We start from the raw sequence: 22,879 nt of genomic DNA, 5'->3' as shown, positions 1-22,879 counted from the left end.
TTTGGCGTGTGCTGCAGGCATCAAATTTCAAAATCAAAGAATATTAAAAAGAAAAAAAAAAACCATCAGTTTGAAAATGTTGTTTGTAATGTATTTAATTTGTTTTAGGTTGAAAAGGATTTAATTAAAGTATTGTTTAGTCACATTTTACACTATTCAACTTAATTGGAGTTTGGGGTCATGACTAGGAAAAGGCACAGGAATTGAAATTACAACAAAATTTGTATCTGGATTCCAAAGGAATTTGACATGTGATGTAACGTTTGAGACGAGACATCCATTGAAAATGTTTCTCGGTTATATCCTCTTTATGGTGTTGTTTCCACTTTTGCTCCGCCTCTCCCTCTGGATCTTTCGTTGCGCTGAGCATCAGAGCTGGTCGGTAGGGTCAGAGGTTGCGGTGATGTCATTGCTCTGACGCTCGAGAGGGGGCTGATGGCTGCACAAACACTGTATATAGTTGAGTCATGGGAGTTTTTGGTAGTGTGGCGGGGGCAGTCTCGCAAACGGATATGCACATGAACACATGTACTAAGGGGGTATGAATCAGCAGAGAGGGATTGTGTAGCAGTCTGTGTCCGTATATGGGCTCTGTCTGAACTGGTGTGGTCTGTCGGGAATGCCGGCACATTCCTAGCAAGTTTAGTGGCGAGAGAGGCATTTATCAAAGAATAAGTCGGATTATTAAAGTCAGTTGCTTTTTTTCTTCCCCAAAGTTAGCAGAATAAATGGTTGCTATCTGTTGCATGAAGTCACTCATTTATACTAAAGATAGACTGATAATCGGCCGATATTGAGAAATTTGACGTTTGCCTTTAATTTTTAAATCTGACCGGCCAATATGGAAAAAAATCAATTTAAAAATGGGTTATTTTTGCTCAGATGCAGCTGTGACTCTCTCTCCTGCACAAGTAATCAACCAGTCCTCTGATTAGTTAAATGGTCATGGTATATGTATTGCGCCTTTCCACCTCTTAAGGCCTTCAAAGCGCTTTACACTATATCCTCATCTACCTACTGGTGAAGCAACACCATGAGCAATGTTGGGTTTAGTATCTTGCTCAAGGATACTTAGACAACAAGGTCATCAGGGTGGAGAATTCAGGGAAAATTTCAGGAAGCGATTATCTATATTATACGTTTTTATTTAACTATACAAGAGGTGCTGCTAAGCCTAAGAACTCCCTGTATTTTTGTTGTATTGTATTTTCTGTGGAAAATTTTCAGAGAGCTATTTATTTAACCTTTATTCAACCAAATGAGATGTCTGAGTCTAGGAAATTCATGCACTTCTGTAGCTATTTAAAAAAAATTTTTTTATTGTGTGATTCAATAAACGTGCTTTAGGCATTTCAATGAAGTTCAGTGCTTGCATTATTCAATTTTTTTAATCGCAAATTTTTACTTTTACTGCAAATGGATATCTGCTCCAAAAATTGGTTATATGCCCCTCTAACTACCGTATTTTTCGGAGTATAAGTCAGGTTTTTTTTTTGTTTTTTTTTCATGGTTTGGCTGGGGTGCTACTTATACTCTGGACTCAAGCGACTTATGTGTGAAATTATTAACACTTTATTATATCATTTCACATGTTTGGAGTGACATTGATGATTTGGTAAACTTGTTAGCATGTTCTTTATGCTATAGTTATCTGAATAACTCTTAATAGCTATGTTATGTTAACATACCAGCCACGTTCACATTTCTTTGTTCATGCATCGTGTAACATTATCATACTGTACACTTATTCAGCATGTTGTTCTCTATTGTATTTTTTAAAATGCCTTTCAAGATGACATATCTGTTCTATCTATGTGTTGGATTTTATCAAGTAAATTTCCCCCCAAAATGCGACTAATACTTCGGTGCGACTTGGGCCTATGTTTTTTTTCCTCTTCGTTTGGCATTTTGAGGCTGATGCGACTTACAGTATACTCAGGAGCGACTCATTGTCCGAAAAATACGGTACTTATAATTGGTATCGTTCCTAAAAAACCCATATTGGTTTAGCTCTAATTTATACACTGTATGTAATACTTAAAAACATTTCAGTGATTTTTTTTTTTTTTACTTCCTGTGAATTTAGTATTTTACAGTTGTAAATAAATTACATAAACAGTGTGTGTGTGTATATATATATATATATATATATATATATATATTTACATACACACTAATTTTTTTTTCATAAAAGGAAACAAAAAAATTCAACAAACCCATAGCCACTGTGTCGCTGGCAACAATATAAAGTAGACCCTAATGTGCAACTGTCCAAAGTATGGCAAATGTGTCAATTATTTTGTGGGGCCACCATTATTTTTGAGTGCAGTAGTTTATTTTTAACTTTGTTGGAGTTGAAGCAACACTTGGTAACTTTTCAGTTTTGGCTGATTTTAGCAACGCCGGTGGACAAAAGTGGTAGTGTTTTAGCGAGTTTCCTATGTGGGTAAGCGCTGAGTTCCCATGAGGACCAGCGCCCACCCGCATAGTATTGTAAAATCGTGATGGTCGCCTGCAGATGGATTAAACATTTGTTTCCAGCGGCTGTGTGAAGAATGAAAAGTAATAAGGTAATGAATCCAGTTGTGGCTAAAAAATAAAAAATAAAGACATGACGGTTAGCAACAGTGCGGCTAGACTCGTCAGTGCTGACGAGTTCAGTTGTGGGGGGCCGTCACGGCAGTGTGTAAAAGCCGGGCCAATGTTTATACTGTATATCCTGATAGCCTTCCTTTCTTTCTCCTTCTCAGACAAAAGTTTTTGTCTGTTTTGTTGCGCTGCTATCTTTGTAGAATTTGAAGCGTTAGCATCAACTTCAGTCTTTACAATGAATGGGTAAAGGGGAAAGTTACCTATGCCGTAAAGCAGTGAGCACATTTGTAATTTTTTTTTGTATGGCAGGGTTCCTGCTACCCTTCTCAAAGTTAATTAGTGCCGGTGAAAGCGATACAGACCCCCACAAGATATAAAAGAGGTGTAATTCAACTAGTTGTCAGTCGACATATCACAAATGATAAAATATTTTACAAGGGCCGAAAGTTACCTAGTGTTGCTTTAATGAACACGGAAGATTTACTAGTATATAGCATTCACTGAACCCTTTGAAATTTTGGGAAATTCAAAATGGATACAAAATTAACCACACCTGGAAACATAAATTCACATATAAAACAAACTCGATAAAAATTTACTACAAATATGTGCTCTGTTATTGGCAGGTCCAATTGAAGATGACTGATGCTTAATTGGGTTTAGGTTTGGATAAATTAGAAACCCAGTGGGAGACTTGATGGGTGTCATTTTTAAATCTATTACCGTATTTTTCGGACAATAAGTCATACCTTAGTATAAGTCGCACCAGCCCAAAAATGCACAATGAAGAGGGGAAAAAAAACATAAGTCGCATTTTGGGGGGAAATTTACTTGATAAAATCCAACACATAGAACAGATATGTCATCTTGAAAGGCAATTTAAAATAAAAATACAATGAGAACAACATGCTGAATAAGGGTACAGTATGATAATGTTACATGATGCATGAACAACGAAATGTGAACGTGGCCGGTATGCTAACGTAACATGGCTATTAAGAGTTATTCAGATAACTATTGCATAAAGAACATGCTAACAAGTTTACCAAACCACCAGATGTGAAATGATATAATAATGTGATAATAATTTCGCACATAAGTCGCTCCAGAATATAAGTCTCACCCCCAGCTAAACTAAGAAAAAAAACAGCGATTAATAGTCCGAAAAATACGGTAGTTAATTAGTCCTGTGTTCAGCCAAGTCTCCTAAGGGAAGGGGATTATTTTCTGCTCCAGTGTTGCATAGTACGAATTTCTTTGTTCCATCAGTAAAATATAGTCCTCCAGTGCTGGCAGCACTCATGCAGCCTCTACGAGACAATGACCTTGTTGGCACCAGTGTATTTGTCTCATCAGATCATAGGACATGGTTCCACTAACCTGTGTCCTTATTTAACTATCCAGAATTTTTTTCCCCTTTATGTCTAAAATCTTGGTTAAATTGCCAATCTGAGTATTGCCCTTGCTTTTTGATTTAGCAAAAGTTAAGCCTTTCAGCTTTTGCTATGGTCCCGTTTCTGTTAATTCTGGGTGATAGGTGATGAAGGTGGGACACGCCCTTTCTTCTTTTGACTCTTTGAAATTCTTACTGCTTGTTGTGGCGTGTGATGTTCTTTTATATACACGGCAACTCAAAGTTGTCTGTTTATTTTAATCAGCACTCTTCACTATGATAGTCTTTTTCTACTGTCACATATTTCGCTTCCAGTCTTTTCTGTCATCACCTCTTTTGTACCACCGCAGAATGAATTGACTCTGGGTTGCGATGGTAATCCACAGATTCAGAGTTCCCATGGTGAGGGGTTACTAAAGTGGCACTTTTTTTTTTTTTTTAAACTGGTTTGACTCCAAATCTCTCGCTGTATTTTTCCATTGGGGCAGCTGACATTTTGTGACACCGTGTCACACCTCACTTACGGAGTGCCAAGTCATTCAAGATAAGATTTCATCACTTCAGAACTTCAACACATTTTTGTAGACTAGGTCTGATTACCTTCAGTTAGGATGGACACACATTTTTCCTCAAGGCTTGTCCTCATGTTTGAGATTACTTTCCTGACTAACCCATTTTGGGCAACATGTACGTGCATGCCTCCTGACTGTTACGTGGTTTATGTGTGTAGTTGTGATTTAATCTTGAGTTGCTAGGCTAGCCCACAATTTTTTTTCTTGCTCTTGACTCTTGTCTGGACGAGTGCCAAATGTTTAGCACAAATGTATTAGTCTAAATGTTTTTATTGTTTGACCGCCTGGGGGTGGGTTAAAAAGATCATTCTCTTTTTTTGTTGAGGACACAAAATAAAGTTGCTATAATTCTATTATTTGTGAACAGATGACCTGCATTCAGTCGTGGTAGTTGTAGTTCATTCGACCTTGTTCTTGTAATTCTGACTATTTTAGATTTTTTTTCTCCTAACGTGGCGAAAAGGCTGAAATGTGGCACATTCTTCCATTACTCAACATACCGTATTGGCCCAACATACCGTATCGGCCTGAATATAAGACTGTGTTTTTTGCATTGAAATAAGACTGGGAAAAGTGGGGGTCGTCTTATATTCGCGGTCTAGACATTATACCCATTCACGACGCTAGATGGCGCCATATATCATTGAAGCGATGTTCTGTCGTGACAGATCTCAGGTACTCTCAAGTTTAACCAGTTTGCATTATTTTATTGCAATGTTTTTCCTTATTCAGATTTCTTTCAAGACTGCAGTTAGACTTCACTTTGATGGTTAATGCAGTTATTGCAATTTTGTTGTTTAATCACAATAGATTGGTTTATTTACGTTTCAAAAACCAGAAGCCATTAATTTACGAATGTGACTGCACTTTAGTTTACATATCTAAATGTTCAGATATTAAGATTTGTATGAGGCAAAATAACATGCTTTTTCTCTCAAATATATTGTTATAATAATTTGTTTCAGATGTACTGTATTTTCTGTATAAAAATTTGGTCTTCAAAACTTTTTTTAGACTTGAGTCTTGAAAAAGAGGGGGTCGTCGTATAATCAGGGCCGTCTTGTATTCGGGACAATACGGTAATTAATCATTATCCAGTAATTTGGATAATTATAAAATGTTGTCGCAGTGATATCTAGTTAAACTTGACATCCCTTTTTATCAGTGTTTTTTAAAATATTTTCCTCATATCCCTTTTGGTTTACTCAGGAAAAAAAAAAAAATATATATATATATATATATGTATATGTATATATGTATGTGTGTGTATATCATGATTGTTTTTTATAAGGTGTAACTGTAACTGAGGATGGACCCAATCGGTTAATTGCTGAGGTGGTGATGATTCATTCTCATTCTTGTTTGCGGTCTAAAGAACATGACGTGATCTATGGGAAGTTCTCTTATTCATGTGGAATTCCTTCAGGCATTATTCCACTCCACATTACACAGAGTTCAGAACATTCACAGATTGTACCCTTGCATCATGAAATGTAAAATTTCAAAGGTTTAAATGAATCAGTCACCCATACGGAGTTGGAACATGAAAACATAACAATTTTTTTGTTGGTTGTTGTTGCTGCTTTTAGACTCCAAAGCCATTGTTGATGGAAATCTGAAGCTCATCCTGGGTCTGATCTGGACCTTGATCCTGCACTACTCCATCTCCATGCCGATGTGGGATGAGGAAGAGGAGGCAGATGACGGCAAACAAAAGACCCCCAAGCAAAGGTTATTGGGATGGATTCAGAACAAACTACCTGAGCTTCCCATCACAAACTTCAACCGGGACTGGCAGACTGGCCGGGCTCTGGGGGCCCTGGTCGACAGCTGTGCTCCAGGTGACTGCTGAAGTGGTGTATATTTTAGTTTTTATAAGCTAAGGGCGGGGTTAGGGGGCAAACGCAGGAAGAAAGTGATGTGAAGGCATTGTGCAAAGTTTTAGGTTTGGTGAAGGAAAATTCTTGAGTTAAAGGGAATCAAAAAAAGCCTTGGGGTTAGGTGAGAGGATTCTGTTATCAGTAAAGTTAGTGGGAGGCAAGAAGAGCATAATTTGATCTAGAGATGAACATTTTAATAAGAATGTTTGGGATATTCTGCACACCACTTACCAGCTTTTATAAGTTTTGTTTCCCTGCAGAAATATTTCAAAATAACATGCATACCATGGCTTGGTGTATGGAATTACATTACTTGAAGCCTGACAAGACATAACTGTTTCAAACAACTGCTTGTTGGTTAAAATCCTGATTTCTATACTGTGTATCTGATTATCTTTTGCCACTTTCCTCAGGTCTGTGTCCTGACTGGGACCAATGGGATCAGACGAAACCTGTGGATAATGCTCGTGAGGCCATGCAACAAGCTGATGACTGGCTTGGGATACCACAGGTAAAGTACTCCTCAAATGGCTTCTAAAACTCAACAAACATTGGGGTTTTGCAAATTTTTGGACGTGAGACATTGAAGGCATTTAAAAAAAAAAAAAAATACAAGTCCATTTAAGTTCTCTACTTCTGTTTTCGTGATGCTATATTGATCAATTTGAATAGCTTGGAAACAAATGTTTTGAAGCTCTTGATCGCTCAATATTTCTGAAGTGAGAGCTTCTCTGCACATTAACAGATTCTGTGGGTTGACTGAGTGTGCGACTAAGAGTTGGAGGTGATGCAACACAGGTGCTTGTTTTTGTGACGTGAAATGTTGTTTATTACAGGAAGGGGACTTGATGTAACTTGATAGACAAGCTTGCGATTGTTCAAGGGCTGGCTAGGTGGCTATCGGTGCAACAGTCGACAATACGAGATTTTATTGATTTCAGAGTGCAAGTTTCATTTTCTTGAAAAAAACAAGTGTGTTATTCGTTCCAACTTTTGTAATGTAAGAAATGAAACACACATGTTCAATTTAGACAGCCCTAAGGTTGGAGTTGTATGATTTTTATTTATTTATTTTTTAATGTAATCTTTATTTTATCAGGCAGTCTCATTTAGATTAATATCTCTTTTACAAGAGAGGCCTGAGCAAAAAGAAACATTCACAAATATCAGACAACACGAAATACACTACCGGAAACAGTTACAATAATCAGTAAAAACATCAGACAAAGGAGATTTAAAACCACCAAGATGAGTGACTGTAGTTTAAGCCTAGATTGCAATTTGTTCCACTTAAGAGGAGCAAAACAGCTAAAGCCAGATGATCACCCGTTTGTTGGCCAAAATGAAAATCATGTGATTAACAGTTTTAAGTCTGTTTGGATTCTTTTTTTTTTTTTTTTTTTTTTTGCCTGTGTGAACTGCAATAGTTTTGTTCTGACCCATACTGATATTTGAGTTGTGAATGGAATCGGTGTTTTGGTTGTGAATGACTCCTGATGTTAAAAACTTTACGAATTCAAGTAAAAGTCACCTCACCTTAGTTTCTTACTGTATTATTAGATACTGGATTTACCGCGTTCTCCAGGGTGCATGTGACTTGACTATCAATTAGTGAAGTTCTAACAACGACATCATCTGTTAGGATTTTTAAGGCGAGGCAAATTTATTTGTTTTGCTTAATTCAACACAAGGCAATTCAAAGTGCTTTATATCACATGAAGATCCACAAACGGATAAAATGATACGTAAAAATGACATTAAATCAAAGTTTAGGGGGAAAAAGGCAATTGAAACGGGAAATAGAAATAAAACTAGGAAATGAATTTAAATGAATGTTAAACTACGTAGGTAGTTTTTGTACTACATTGAGAGGCTAATTACATAGCAAAATATCCAAAACAATGTTTGCTTGCTTTAGAGACTGAATGTTAGCACTCGACATTCACAGAGTAAGTGTGACTTGATTGAGACCCTGGAGGACTTGTTGACAAATTTTCGACATTTGTGACTTTAATTGTATGTTGGTTATGTGGTTCTGTCCCACACGAAACGGAAATACAGTACTTAAAAATCTGTCAGACCAAGGTCATTGTACCCTCATTTCGATGGATCCTCCACTCGGGGTTTCTCTAGCCAAACCTATTAGTGCAATTTTAAAATGCATAATTGTCTCAAGGGCTGCAATTGACTGTGTTATGTTGTGCTGACTGGCACAGAGTTGGCAGCTGGCACAGTATTGCGTGCTCACACTTGGCTGTGTGGTTGCTGCCGTTTCCGCCCACCGCTATCAGTCTGCTAAGAAGAGGCCTTTGTCTAAGTCTTTGGTGGACTGTTTCAGAAAAAAAACAAAGGGCATGTGTATTTCAGTTGGTGGATTCTGGTTATGAGTGTTTGTAAGTTGCATGTAATTTCTACAAACTGCAAATCTGGTTTTCTTTTAGCTGTGCTGTTTGAACCTTCCTGGCTTTCATAAAAATGGCCAACGATCTCACTTCAGGTTAATAAAATCTTGTCTTCCCCTCCTAGGTTATAACCCCTGAGGAAATTGTTGACCCCAATGTGGATGAGCATTCAGTCATGACTTACCTGTCCCAGTTCCCAAAGGGTAAACTTAAGCCTGGTGCACCACTCAGACCCAAACTCAACCCCAAGAAAGCACGTGCTTATGGGCCAGGTAAACACACATGAAATCTTTACCCCAATACGCACATAATTCCAAGAAAAAAAGCTATTTCAGACCATTTCTTCTAGGCCTGCACAATATATCGTTTGAATATCGACATCGCGATGTGTGCATGAGCAATAGTCCTATCGCAGGATTGGCGATTATTATTATTATTATTATTATTATTATAAGTTTTAGAGCACATAGACGTTTGGTTTGCTTCATAAAAGCAGCAACTGTCATCCCCTTTTACATACAGCAAACTTGATCATTCACAGATAAACTCCCTTAACCTGGATTAAATGGTATTATTTGAATACAATCAAATATCCCGGTTTTGCAAATTTTTTGCACTTTCAGTTCTTAAATGAATGATGAATACAACTGAAGTAAATTGAAAGACCTTAGATCTATAATGCAACAGTAACAAATTACAGAAACTAAGATAACATTTTTATAATGAAGAATATGATAAATTGTTTAAAGAATATAAAATAAAGAAGAAAAATAAGAATAGAAGGATTAGGGTTGGGCATCGTTTGAAATTGAACGATTCCGGTTCAGATTCCACGTTTCGATTCCAGTTCCGAACGATTCTCGAGTCCATTCTTTTAAGAAGCAGGGTAAAAAAAAATGCATACTTTATTTTAGTGTCCTAAATTCAAACTTTTGAGTGCCGCCATACTGTGTCCATGGTTGTAATCAAGTTGCAATGCACAAACACACGCTTCTTGTGGCTTCTTCTTCGTGGTTTTCGGCAGCAAGTTTTTTCTGCTCGGAGGTCAGGGCATCGAAACATGGAATCGAAATTTTAAAATTCGAACGGTTCCGGGAGCATCGGAGTTTTAGAACAGGTTCCCATCGATGCCCGATGCCCAACCCTAACAAGGATAAATGAGAAAACAAGGGGGAAACTCAGGAAAAACAATCTAATAAAATACTGAATGCAATACGCTATTACAAAAACACTGGGTCAACCAAAGTCTTCCCAAACAGGGCTATTCAAGTCATCTGGTGAAAATTGTACTAGTTTTAATATTGCGATATATATTGCAAACCCCCAAAAAGTCGCAATGTAAGTTTTTTTTTCCAATATCATTAAGCACAAATTCCTACTCTCTGCAGGCATTGAGCCGCTTGGTAATGTCGTGATGAAAAAGGCTGTGTTCACTGTGGAGACCATCAGTGCAGGAATGGGAGAAGTACTCGTTTATGTCGAGGACCCTGCTGGACACAGAGAGGAGGTTAAAGCGGCTTTGTGCTATTAAGCACATGCTATCACTCAGTGCTGCATTTAAAAAAAAAAAAAAAAAACATTTCTAAACCAATCAATTCTATTTCCAGGCCAAAGTGACAGCCAACAACGATAAGAATCGCACCTACTCTGTCTTCTACATCCCAAAAGTCACTGGCATGCACAAGGTATGCAATATTTTCATGTGTGTGAGATAAATGTGATGAGAGAGAACGTAAGCAACTGTAAAATGTTAATCTGGGTAATCTATTGATGCCACACTCCAAATGTTTTCAATATACAGTCCCTGACAAGTCTTGTTCGCGTATCCGTTTTGTAGAAACAATTGCTAATAACCTGACTTTTAATTATTCAATTGGTTTTAGAAATGGCTTATATGAAAGCTAAGACCCTCCCAAATGATGTTGAATGTACAAAAATATGTTTCACAGAAAAATTATCATTTAATGAAGACATAAAGGTCAAATTTTGGCAAGACAAAAGTTTTGCCGCCTACAGAAAGTAGTGTGAAAATTGAACAAAAAATGTACTTCAAATACAAAAATATGTTACATAACATAAGCGAATTAAGTAGTGGTGCTATGAGATCCAAATTTAATATATTGTATGACTTGCATGGGCTTCGGCATGGATTCATACAATTTATGGATGAAGTCATCAGGAACATCAAAGAAAGCAGTCTTGCATGCCTCCCAGAGTTCATCAACATTCTTGGGTTTCGTCTTCCATGCTTCCTCTTTCATCCTGTTCATGTCTGGTGAATGGGCTGGCCAGTCCTGGAGGATCTTGATCTTCTTTGCCTTGAGGAACTTTGAGGTAGAGATTGAAGTATGTGATGGAGCACCATCCTGCTGCAGAATTTGTCCCTTTTTATGGTTAGGAATGTAAGAGGCAGCTAAGATTTGTTGATATTTCAGACTATTTATATCACAGGGTGCAGACAATTAAAAAAACGTGTAGCATTTGCCAAGGCCTACAGCCTGTTAAAAGGATGGACGCTGGAAAAGTGGCAAAAGGTGGATTTTTCAGATGAATCTTCCATTGAATTACACCACATTCGCCACAACTATTGCAGGAGACACACTGGAGCCTGCTTGGATTCGAGATTCACTCAGAAAACAGTGAAGTTTGGTGGTTACATCATTACCAAAATCATGGTCTGGGGTTACATCCAGTATGGGGGTGTGCGAGAGATCTGGGTGGAAGGCAACATAAATAGTCTGAAATATCAACAAATCTTGGCTTCCTCTTACATTCCTAACCATAAAAAGGGAAAAGTTCTGCAGCAGGATGGTTCTCCACCATGGCGTACTTCAATCTCACCTCAAAGTTCCTCAAGGCAAAGAAGCTCAAGATCCTCCAGGACTGGCCAGCCCATTCACCAGACATGAACAGGATGAAAGAGGAAGCATGGAAGACGAAACCCAAGAATGTTGATGAACTCTGGGAGGCATGCAAGACTGCTTTCTTTGATGTTCCTGATGACTTCATCAATAAATTGTACGAATCCTTGCCTAAGCCCATGGAAGTCATACAAAATATTAAATTTGGATCGCACAGCACCACTACTTAATTCGCTTATGTTATGTAACATAATTTTGTATTTGAAGTACATTTTTTTGTTCAATTTTCACACTATTTTCTGTAGGCAACAAAACTTTTGTCTTGCCAAAATTTGACCTTTTATGTCTTCATTAAATGATCAATCTTTTTTCAGTGAAACAAGTATATTTTTGTACATTCAACATAATTTGGGAGGGTGTTAGCTTTCGTACGAGCGATTTCTGAAACCAATTGAATAATTAAAAGTCAGGTTATTAGCGATTGTTTTTACAAAATGGATAAGCAACAAGACTTTTGCCAGGGACTGTACAGCAAAAATTAAGTTGTTGGCCTCACAGTTTAAACCAATTTTGATTGGGAATTTATATCTTAAATGGACAATAATTACCGTTGGACTTTTAATGTTTATATGCTCTTTTGAGCCGTAAGTGTCCTTTTGTATGATTTAATATATTGTTTCTGTTTTCTTTGACATTTGTAGGTGACAGTGTTGTTTGCAGGTCAACACATCTCCAAGAGCCCATTTGAGGTGGAGATTGGCATGGCGCAGGGAGACTCCAGCAAGGCCACTGCTCAAGGCCCTGGCTTGGAGCCATCGGGCAACATTGCTAACAAGAGCACTTATTTTGACGTATACACAGCAGGCATGGCTATAATACTGGGTGAAAATTTTTCTTCCCCATTTCTCTATCTCATAGCCCTCCTCTTTTTGGACAGGTGCTGGTGTTGGTGAAGTGGAAGTAGTGATTATGGACCCGGCAGGGAAAAAGAACACTGTAACTTGCAACATAGAGGACAAAGGCAACAGTAGCTACCGCTGCACCTACAAACCAACCCAGGAGGGCCAACATATCATTTATGTAACCTTTGCTGGTGGTCAGATCAACAAAAGTCCTTTTACAGTGGATATTGGCGAAGGTATGACATTTAGGAATTTTTTTAACTATTAATATTTCCAATAGTAACTGTTGTCAATGTTACTGTCACAATCAGTTTTCTTTTGTGTTTAATGCTTTGCTGTCTCCTGTCTCTGTGCTGGATCCTCCCTGGCCTCTTCTGATAGAGGCCTGGTTGAATCTGCCCTCTGTCGGGAGCTGGCTCTTCCTTCTGCTGTTATTTCCTGTTTCCGGGAGTCTCTTTTGGGTACCCAAATGTGTCTGTGCCTGTTTGTTCATGTATCGCTATCTTCGTAAGCGACATATTTTAAATCCATTTTAGCAGTAAGCACAGGCTCTATAGATGTCTCTAGATGCCGTTAATTGTCACTTTTAGATGAAATTTAACTTCATAGAGAAGGGTGACAACAGAATATCCTCACAAAGATAGCGATAATTCAATCTTTTTTTTTTTATTAAATGCATGGTTGCATGCTTTTGCTTGAGTTTTAGAAGTGTATGCCCATTAATGTGATGTTTTTTGTAAAATTGCATGTTTTATTGTTTCACCTTTGGACTTTTGTACAAGTTTTCCATCACTGTTGGTACCCTAGTGGAGAAGAATTTTACACCTCCATGAGGAAATTCTCTTCTCCCTACATTCTGCTTTGCAACAGACATTTTGTCTTGTCGTTAGTAGCCATTTTACCATTAAAACAGTTTGAATCCAATTTGTTCCAGCTCAGCAACATTCTGTCGGCAGATTATATAATGACATTAGTCACAGTTAATCTGATCCTTGCATGCAGCCTTTATCTATTCTTTTCACTGTCTTATTTCGCATTGCAGTTTGTATTTTATGAAAAGATTTCTGATTTGAGAATGTCTTTCTGAGTGAAAACAATCTCTTAGATATTAGTTAGTTGTCGTGCACTAGTCTATACTGTCCTCCCTCCATACTGTCCTCCCATATGAGTTAAATTAAACCACAGCAAAGTAATGAAATTATCTATTTTATAATAAATTAGCTCTAGCTTCCCACTCGATGGACATTTCTTGTACATGTATAGCTAATCTCTTCTTGTAGTTATCGTTTATGCCATCCAACTGCCAGGCATTTTTATATCAACATTTACCTGAAGGCCAACTTCCTTTTGACTCGTTTAACCCTTTAACACCTAAGCCTATTTTGTCCAAATTTGCATGCATGTGATGTTGCCTTTATATTTCGAAGAAAAAAAATGTTCACAATGGCCAGGTTGGGTCCCTTTTCAGGACACCTTGAATTTCATGTCCAAATTGTTGTTTTATTCACTGACAAATTATAATCCACATTTTGGGCCCAAAAAAATCCCCAAATCTTTTATCAAAATTTGTAATCTTGATGTCCAATTGACGACCAAAAATGCTCGACCAACCGTTTTGAAGCTTGATAATATTTATTCAACTTGTTAGGATAAATATTCAATAGAAAAAAAGATTGAATAGTTTTATGTTTGACAATTCAACACAAACAGCAGGTATGGTCACAGGCTTTTTTGGCCTTTACACATACTATGGTCAAAACAGGTTATATACAGTGCAAAATGGAAAGAAAAAAAAAAGATAAATATCATCCAACACAAAAAGGGTTTGGAGGATATAGCTTTGTGAAGTTAGGTATTGTACCCATCACTTTATCAAAAGCATCTACGTATATGCAATCAAGCTTCTCGAACACACACCTATATAAAAATTGAAAAGCTTCATAATGAAGAAAAAAACATATAATTGAAAAAAACATTTTTCAAAAATATTGACAAGTAGTTCAGTTCAATTTTTTTCAAGCATGTGACCCAATAAAGTTTCTTTTTTTTTGCGTACTCAATAAAGTTTCTTCTTGAACACGTCACGGAACCATGTCACACAGCCGACTCTTCCGCCGTTTGCGCTGCTGTCACTTCTACTCGCCGAGACGCTGACTCATCCGAGGAAACCAACGACAAATACGGCTCATCCTCTTCCTTGAGTCAACAAAATAATACATTAGCTTGTGCTAAATTTGGTTTTCGATTCATTCTGCACGTTTCAAAGTCGCTCGCTCAATCCAACCGGCCGTTGCTCGCTTTGCATGCCTCCCTTTCCTTAGTTGGCGCCTCGTTCGGCAATTCATTAAAAATGTTCACATTAGGTTCGTCCTTCTTGACATCACAACGGCTTTTGGGATATGTAGTCTTTTGTGCTGCTTACAGTTTTGAAAAAGGACGAGAAATGATGGAAATAAGATTTATGAGTGTTATAAAACTCAAATGACATTATCTCCCGTTTTACTTGGTCGATTGACTTTAAATAAAAACTGGTGTGGACATCAACTTCTGTACTTTCAAATGAGAGCAACCAGCGGAACGTGGGTGAAATAATTACAGCGTGACGAGGCTTCAAAGATGATATGCGAAAACGTGTCGCAGCCGACACGTTCAGTGTTATAGGGTTAGGATAGGAGAGGAGGGACAGAAGAAGCCGTTGAAAAAAATTTAAAGTACTAATTGAATGATGGAAATACAATTGAGGCGAAAATTATTGTATTATTGCCCGACATTTTTTTTTTTTTTCTATGCAAATGGATTGTATTGCAACAAAAGGTACTTATGCTAGGCACCATTGTCACCTGACCTTCAAATATTTAGCTTCTTTTTTTCTTCTGCAATGGAAAAACCCAATTTAACACTGTGTTTTTGATTTCAAACTGTCCGGAGCGCTTTACATAGCGATCTGGCAGGCAGCTCGGCCTCTATTCCCCCAATGTGATGTTATAATTGTCTCGGTCGGGCTGAACCTGGAATGTATTTCGTTATACTTGTTGTAATGACAAATAAAGAAACTTTGAAACTTTATCCACAGCACTACGGCAGAGCTAGCTGAGATCAAATCAGCACTTAGTGCTTTTCAGTGTTCCAACAGCTACTGTTTACTCCTTCAAATATCCAGTTATTGTCTACGTTAGAACAACAAAACCCAAAGGATATGTGACCCAGGAAGGCCAGGGTAGCTTGAATGCCAGAGTGGTAGGTACAGGGTTCAAAGACTAATTTACTGGGGTTTGTCCAAGCACCATTTGTGCATATCTAATAGAAGCCTGACATTTTTTTTTTCTTTGGTTTGCCAAAGTCTTGTCACAGCAAGATTACGTTTGACTGCTCAAGTAAAATGATCTAGCCATGCATGTACTATTCCGTTACCATGGGGACCACACACTGATACGCGCACATTTGTCTTGACCTGATTTATCGTCAGTTTTTCAGAACACAAAGAGCCATTTCTCATTGTATGCGTATGCCTGTATGCTTTGCCTGCAGCATGCAACCCCAGCCTATGCAAAGCAAAGGGTCGTGGTCTGCAGCCAAAGGGCTTAAGGGTAAAGGAGACTGCAGACTTCAAGGTTTACACCAAAGGAGCTGGCACTGGAGAGCTCAAAGTCACTATCAAGGGACCCAGTGAGTGTGTATTTAATTTTATATACAGTATTTTTATTGGAGTTTTTTGTCAAAACCTTTCAAGCGGTCATGATTGATTGTGATTTATTTTTTTTCCAACTTTGAACATGTCTGGTGGCCAGTTCAACAACACTTAAAAGGAGGAAGTGTTGCAGCATTTTTTTTTTTTTTTTTTTTTTTTTTTTTTTTTTTTTTTTTGAAGAAAAATTGACCTCCAACTCAAGCGTATTGCTTAACATACCATTTTCTACATGATGGTGATTCCCAAATATGTTAATCACAAGACACATTGCCATGTTTGGAAAAAGGCAGAAATGATTTAAGTACTGTGTGTGTGTGTGTGTGTGTGTGTGTGTGTGTGTATATATATATATATTTTTTTTTTTTTTAATTTATTTTTTTTTTATTTATTTATTTATTTTTTTTGGCTAAAGTATCACTCTTGCAAAGTGCAGTGCCACAAAGCAGTGGATTTTTGGCTTTTAACTAACGTCAAACAAAATCTACATAAAATTTAAATACCATAATTTCCAACTTAATTTTACAAGGAAACTATTTGTTCAGATATAAGTCTCAGTTACCCACATTGTATTACGATATTTACACCAAAGGAGTTGCAGCTCATTATCCTGGAGAAATCTAAACTAAGATGGTGCTTGGAACTGGTGTTCTTGGTCCCTTGTTCCTACTTGGCATGTACCAGTATGAGATTCTGATGGTATGATAGCCTTAAGCCAAAATATCACGGTATTGCAATTACAGCTCTAAAATGTGTTACTTTGAGATATCTGGGTAAAAAACTTTTTTTCCATTGAATAGGATTTTTATTTTTCAAAACATATCAGCAAATTGGAACTTAAATATAATGTTAAGTTTAAAATAAAAACAAAAAACAAAAAACGACTAAAATATTCTTAATAAAATTAAAATACTGAAAATGCAGTCCTTTAGATGAGCCAAAACCCATAGCTACAGCTCATCATTATTACCATCAGAACAAAAATAATTGAATTAATTTCTACAAAAAGCACGTATGTATGACTCGTATCATGTTTACATTTTACACACACTTTCTCAACAGAGACTATTGCCAGAGAGGGAAAAAAAAACACGTTTTACCACCGCTAGACACACTAAACACGCTGGAGTTAACTCTCGTAGCTGGTGGGAAACGTTCATGATGGTGTTTCCCAACCTTTAATCTTGTATAAATGCAAATCATATTGGAGGTATTGCCTCCTCGGCAGCCACTCTCCGCAAACATGTTTTACATGTCGGTTGACCCTCCTCTTAGCTGCTGCCGTCTGTAACTTTTCTGTAGCCGAAGTATTCCCATACCAGCGATTTCGTCTTCTTAGATGGGGGGGGATTTGAGGCGTTTCACCTCTTCTAGCCATCGTGTAGCACAGCTGACTCACTGACACTGAGCAAAAACTGGTGGGGGAGGGTTGAGCCTTGCAGCTGCAATCGAGGGATTTCTCCCTGTATTTTTGGGACATAAAGGGCTAATACCGTAGGGACTGTATGACGGAAAATTTTTGCGGTTTTTGAAACTGTCATACCGTGGTATACCTTGAAAACGTTAGTCGGCACATGTCTAGTTCCTACATATGTGAGCAGGCAAAATGACGTCGTCCCCCAAAAGGTTCTAGGAACTGCGGATAGCTCCTACAGTGCGAAAGCGGCTAATCATGGCAGTGGTACTAATGTTGCTCCCTGTTTACAGAGGGCCTTGAAGAGCCTTGCAAGAGGAAAGATTTGGGTGATGGTGTGTACGAATTTGAGTATTACCCCACAACACCTGGCACATATAGCATCACCATCACCTGGGGAGGACAGCACATACCTCGCAGGTACCTTTCACTGAAACATACTTTATGCTACCACTGTTATTAGATTGAGGAGGTATACAAAAACTATTTTTGCTCTTCAGTCCCATTGAAGTTAAGATTGGGCCTGAAGCTGGCCAACAGAAAGTGAGGGCTTGGGGTCCAGGCCTTGAGGGTGGCGTGGTTGGCAAATCTGCTGACTTTGTTGTAGAGGCTGTCGGGGACAATGTCGGCACTCTGGGTATGTATGTCTTAAAATGTTAACCATCGCTTAACGTCGTAGTTGCTTTACTAAAAATAAATTGCTCTCTTCAGGTTTCTCAGTGGAAGGTCCATCTCAGGCTAAAATTGAATGTGACGACAAAGGAGACGGTTCTTGTGATGTACGCTACTGGCCCACAGAGCCTGGCGAGTATGCGGTGCATGTTCTCTGCAACAGTGAGGATATTCAACACTCACCATTTATGGCTGAGATTGTCAACCCACCTGGCAAAGACTTTCACCCTGATAAGGTAATTAAGAGCTATGGAACACTAGAAAATATGATTGTGTTCTAAAAAGACATTTAATTGTAGTGTAAGGTTTTACACAGGACTGTAATTCCCGTCATACACGACAGTCTTCCGAACTAGTGAAAGTTGTTTTTCCAGGTTAAGGCATATGGCCCAGGTCTTCAAAGCAGTGGTTTGGCTGTTGGCAAACCCACAGAGTTTACGGTTGATGCCAAGCAAGGTGGAAAAGCTCCACTGAAGATTGTTGCTCAGGTAAAGTTCTCGTATACAAATTTCTATCTTGTAACAAACACTGATTGTGGAGAAAAAAGTATTACTGCCACCTACAGGATAGGTTTTGCTCAAAGCACTGTTTTAATCAACTGCTCAACAAATAGGCTTAGAAAAGGTAGAGATATTCTTTCATTTAGAAGATTGTTGGTGATATGCTGTTTTTCTAAATGTTAGTAGCACTGAAACAAAGCCTATTACACCTTGTTTGTCCTGGACTATTCAGGACGGGGAAGGCACTCCTCTGGATGTGCACGTTAAAGACAATGGAAATGGCACATACACCTGCAGTTACACTCCGCGCCGACCTTTAAAACACACAGTCATGGTATCATGGGGAGGAGTCAACATTCCTGACAGCCCTTTTAGGGTATGTAGACGAACATTTAATCAAACTTTTTCAGTGATTTACTTTAAATGACATTTTGTCACAATAATTTATTTTGCATTTGGCAACAGATGAATGTTGGGGCCGGCTGCCATCCAAACAAAGTGAAGGTATCAGGACCCGGAGTGGCCAAGACTGGTCTAAAGGCTTTTGAGCCAACATATTTTACAGTAGATTGTGCTGAAGCTGGTCAAGGTAAAGACAGGATGTTTTTTTTCCCTTATCTAAATGAAGTAAATTTGTCCCTAAAATAATGTCCTTAGGTTTCATGTGCATTTTCAGGACACCTCATTTAATAATGTGTATGTGCATCACAATTTCTGTCCAAAGGTGACATCAGCATTGGAATCAAGTGCGCCCCTGGAGTTGTGGGTCCTGCAGAGGCAGACATAGACTTTGACATTATCAGGAACGACAACGATACATTCACTGTCAAGTACACACCACCTGGAGCAGGCAGCTACACCATCATGGTTCTCTTTGCTGACCAAGTGAGTTGAATTTTCACAAATAGCTTTTATTCTCTATTTGAAAGTTGTGTTGATACGGTCTATATTTGAAAAGTTGTGTTATGACAATGTTCATGTTTTCAGGCTATTCCAATGACACCAATCCGGATTAAAGTGGATCCTGCACATGATGCCAGTAAAGTGAAAGCAGAAGGCCCAGGGCTCAGCCGCAGTGGTGAGGGTACCATTTCTTTAAAATCTTCTATAACATGTACTTGACTGTAAAACTAATGTGATCGAAGTGGGACCTTACTATGATGCATTAATAGTATACAATGCATTCAAGTACCACATCACATTTTTCTCACAGATCATAAGTCTTTTACTTTCATTTTCAGGGAACTCTTGAAGTTCTACCTAAGTAAATGAGAAATTTCCAATTGAGCTCACTTGGCAATGAGAAGTCAAAAGTTAAAACATACCTTTTTAAAGGGTACAACAGATAGAAAGACATGAAATTCTTAAAATACAAGTGTTAGTATCAATTTTAATAATCTGATACTAAAAACCCCTCTTAATGTTTTCATTTTAATTTTGTAAAATTAGTTTAATTAGGTCACCATTGTTAATGACGATGCAATGCACTCTGGGCAGTGCTTCCACAGTGTCACTCTTTAGCTACATAAACATGTCGTCGGTTCTGCCTTTGCAATTTGAACCCAAGCGGAAAAGTGATGAGCAGGACAGCAATGTCGATATTTCACAAAACGTGAATCAAAAGCCATTAAATGAAGTCTCCATCGGGATTCGAACCAATGTTTACCCTGTGACAGACGAGCGTGTAGATCACAGAACTATATTTCCGAGTGACGTTAGTGTCATGATTGTCCTTTATAAAGCAATCGCAACCCACGTGCGATATTTGTCTCAGTGCGGTAAAACCTGAAAGGGAAATTCAACTGAAAAGGAAGTACGGCTGGCTTGACCACGGAATTAGGAAAACGTGGCTCACTTCACCGCAGTGTCTAGTGACGGTGAAGCAAGCAGACAACAATAACATGGAGATTGTGTAAAACGGTTTATTGAACACAAAAAACATGCGATCGCGAAAAAGGGAGACTCAAAAATGGTCCGTGTCAGTAGGTCGGGATCAATATAAAAAATAAAAATAAAAAAAAAAAGAGGGAAAACCGCAGTGAGAGGAAGATGAATGGAAAAACCAAAGCAAAGACTCGATCAACTCTCAACGACTGAGTCAAAAATGCAAACTGTCAAATGGCAGCAAGTCAATATCTCTGCAATCCGCCTAGGATCAGTTTAAAGACACTGCTGATGAGCTAGAATTGGATACAGGTATGACGTTGGGAACTCATCCCACAGCTCTGTAACAAAACTAGCTTCGCTTGCGAGCTAGCACAGCTATTCTCCCAGTCCAGCCCAACCACGTCATCACGCCCAGCATGCATTGCGCGCGTAAACATGACGCCCTCCGTAGGTCAACACATGTACTATATATTAGATTTTTAAATCATTAGCAGTAATATATATTTGTTTCTAACAACATATTTTAGTAAAAGAGAACAATTGTGACTTATTAGAGCCTACAAGTCCAAGGTTCCATAAAAAACCTCTAAAATGTTGTTTTCGTGTAGCATTGTAAAAAAACAAATTTAAGTGGTCTTCACATTTTCCAACCCTCCTTCTGCTGGTATTTTCTAGGTGTTGAATTAAACAAGCCCACTCATTTCACCGTGACCACTAAAGGAGCAGGAAAAGCTAACCTTGATTGTAATTTCGTCGGACCCATCAAAGGAGAAGCCGTTAAGGACTTTGAAATCATTAACAACCATGACAACACCCAAACTGTGAAATACACACCTGTGCAACAGGTAAGGCCCTAACCAACCAGAATGTCATACCGGGAATAGATGTTTAAGCAATCCTTTAAATCTTGATTCTTTCTTTGCATCAGGGTCCTCTGGGGCTTGCAGTAACCTATGGTGGTGATCATATACCCAAGAGTCCCTTTAACGTTGCAGTGGCACCCTCACTGGACCTCAGCAAGATCAATGTCACAGGCCTGGGCGATAGTATGTGCATTAAATTATATGTACCTGGAATGTCAAACTTTTTTCGTTGGCCTCATTGTAATTATGGTTACCTTCGGAGGGCCATTACTGTCTGCCAACTAGGGCTGCTACGATAATCAACTAGTTATCAAATGAATTGACAGTTGATTAATCCTTTCGTCATTGTTGACCCAGATTCTTTTTTTGGGCTTCCTACTTGCAAATATTTTCTTAGATCTTTTTTTATTCAGATTTTTTGTATTTACATTTGCTAATTTAAAAAAAACAACAAAAAAAAACAAGGGGGGGTACTGTATCATCTAATGCATTTTAAAAAGGGGTACAACTAAATAAGTATTTTTTTAATTTTCATTTTTCTTCCCTTGGAAAAGCAAATATTTTATACTATTTTTAACAGCTGTCAGTATTTTCTGATTTTTGTAGCTTGTGATATTTCATTTAGGACAACGGAAATCTTGCTTTGCCGAAAAACATCTAGCAGGCATGAAAATCATCTTTTGGTGAAATTCGCGGTTTTGAAGTCAAAAAGTGTGACCTACGTGAATTGTGTAGATCAGAGGAGAACATTTTTAAGGGGTGGGGGTCATAATTTCATCTAACTAACGACGTTTTATTGAAGTTGCTAAGCCTGTCGCGAAATGCAATGAGTCCATTTGTCGCAAGATAAATAAAAACGCGATCATTTTCACGGCTGCGTTTAATCACTGCTTGCGTGCATGCATATATTTGTGCGTGCGGGTAGATGACATATGAGACTCCAGTTCATTTCAGATGTTTATTGCTAATCAACATGCCGTAGAATTACAGTTCAGACATACAAAATAAGGAAACACATGTATATTAAACACTGTAAACGTTAGCATTGCTACTTTGAGACTAATGGGGGGGAGACAACCTACTTTAGCCTGCTATAAAACATGGGCAGTCTTCTTTAAAACGCAAACTCGCGGTGAAAAGGTGACTCTTCGTTCATTAAAAATCGCTGGTTAACAGCATATGCGAATGAAAAAAATTAAAAGAAAAAAATCTGAGTGACATCACTAGCAATGACGAAAAGTGCTTTTTTTGCGGAG

General features: G+C 38.1%; 1 protein-coding gene across 5 annotated transcripts in view; it reads left to right on the top strand.

Moving 5' to 3' along the window:
- The window catches only part of flna (filamin A, alpha (actin binding protein 280)), an 83,682-nt gene that overhangs the window by 31,846 nt on the left and 28,957 nt on the right, over positions 1-22,879 (top strand). For all 5 annotated transcript variants that reach the window (XM_057859604.1, XM_057859587.1, XM_057859613.1 and 2 more), the window contains exons 3-20: positions 6,147-6,398; positions 6,851-6,948; positions 8,964-9,111; positions 10,228-10,346; positions 10,447-10,524; positions 12,402-12,564; positions 12,638-12,838; positions 16,131-16,268; positions 17,995-18,121; positions 18,202-18,338; positions 18,413-18,609; positions 18,748-18,861; positions 19,106-19,249; positions 19,339-19,462; positions 19,598-19,758; positions 19,861-19,951; positions 21,436-21,605; positions 21,689-21,806. In XM_057859604.1, the coding sequence (XP_057715587.1) occupies positions 6,147-6,398; positions 6,851-6,948; positions 8,964-9,111; positions 10,228-10,346; positions 10,447-10,524; positions 12,402-12,564; positions 12,638-12,838; positions 16,131-16,268; positions 17,995-18,121; positions 18,202-18,338; positions 18,413-18,609; positions 18,748-18,861; positions 19,106-19,249; positions 19,339-19,462; positions 19,598-19,758; positions 19,861-19,951; positions 21,436-21,605; positions 21,689-21,806 (2,580 nt within the window). The remainder of the gene's footprint in view (positions 1-6,146; positions 6,399-6,850; positions 6,949-8,963; positions 9,112-10,227; positions 10,347-10,446; positions 10,525-12,401; positions 12,565-12,637; positions 12,839-16,130; positions 16,269-17,994; positions 18,122-18,201; positions 18,339-18,412; positions 18,610-18,747; positions 18,862-19,105; positions 19,250-19,338; positions 19,463-19,597; positions 19,759-19,860; positions 19,952-21,435; positions 21,606-21,688; positions 21,807-22,879) is intronic.

Source organism: Corythoichthys intestinalis, chromosome 2 (assembly GCF_030265065.1).
Source record: "Corythoichthys intestinalis isolate RoL2023-P3 chromosome 2, ASM3026506v1, whole genome shotgun sequence".
Classification (NCBI taxonomy): domain Eukaryota; kingdom Metazoa; phylum Chordata; class Actinopteri; order Syngnathiformes; family Syngnathidae; genus Corythoichthys; species Corythoichthys intestinalis.
This window is presented reverse-complemented; position numbering and strand designations above follow the sequence as displayed.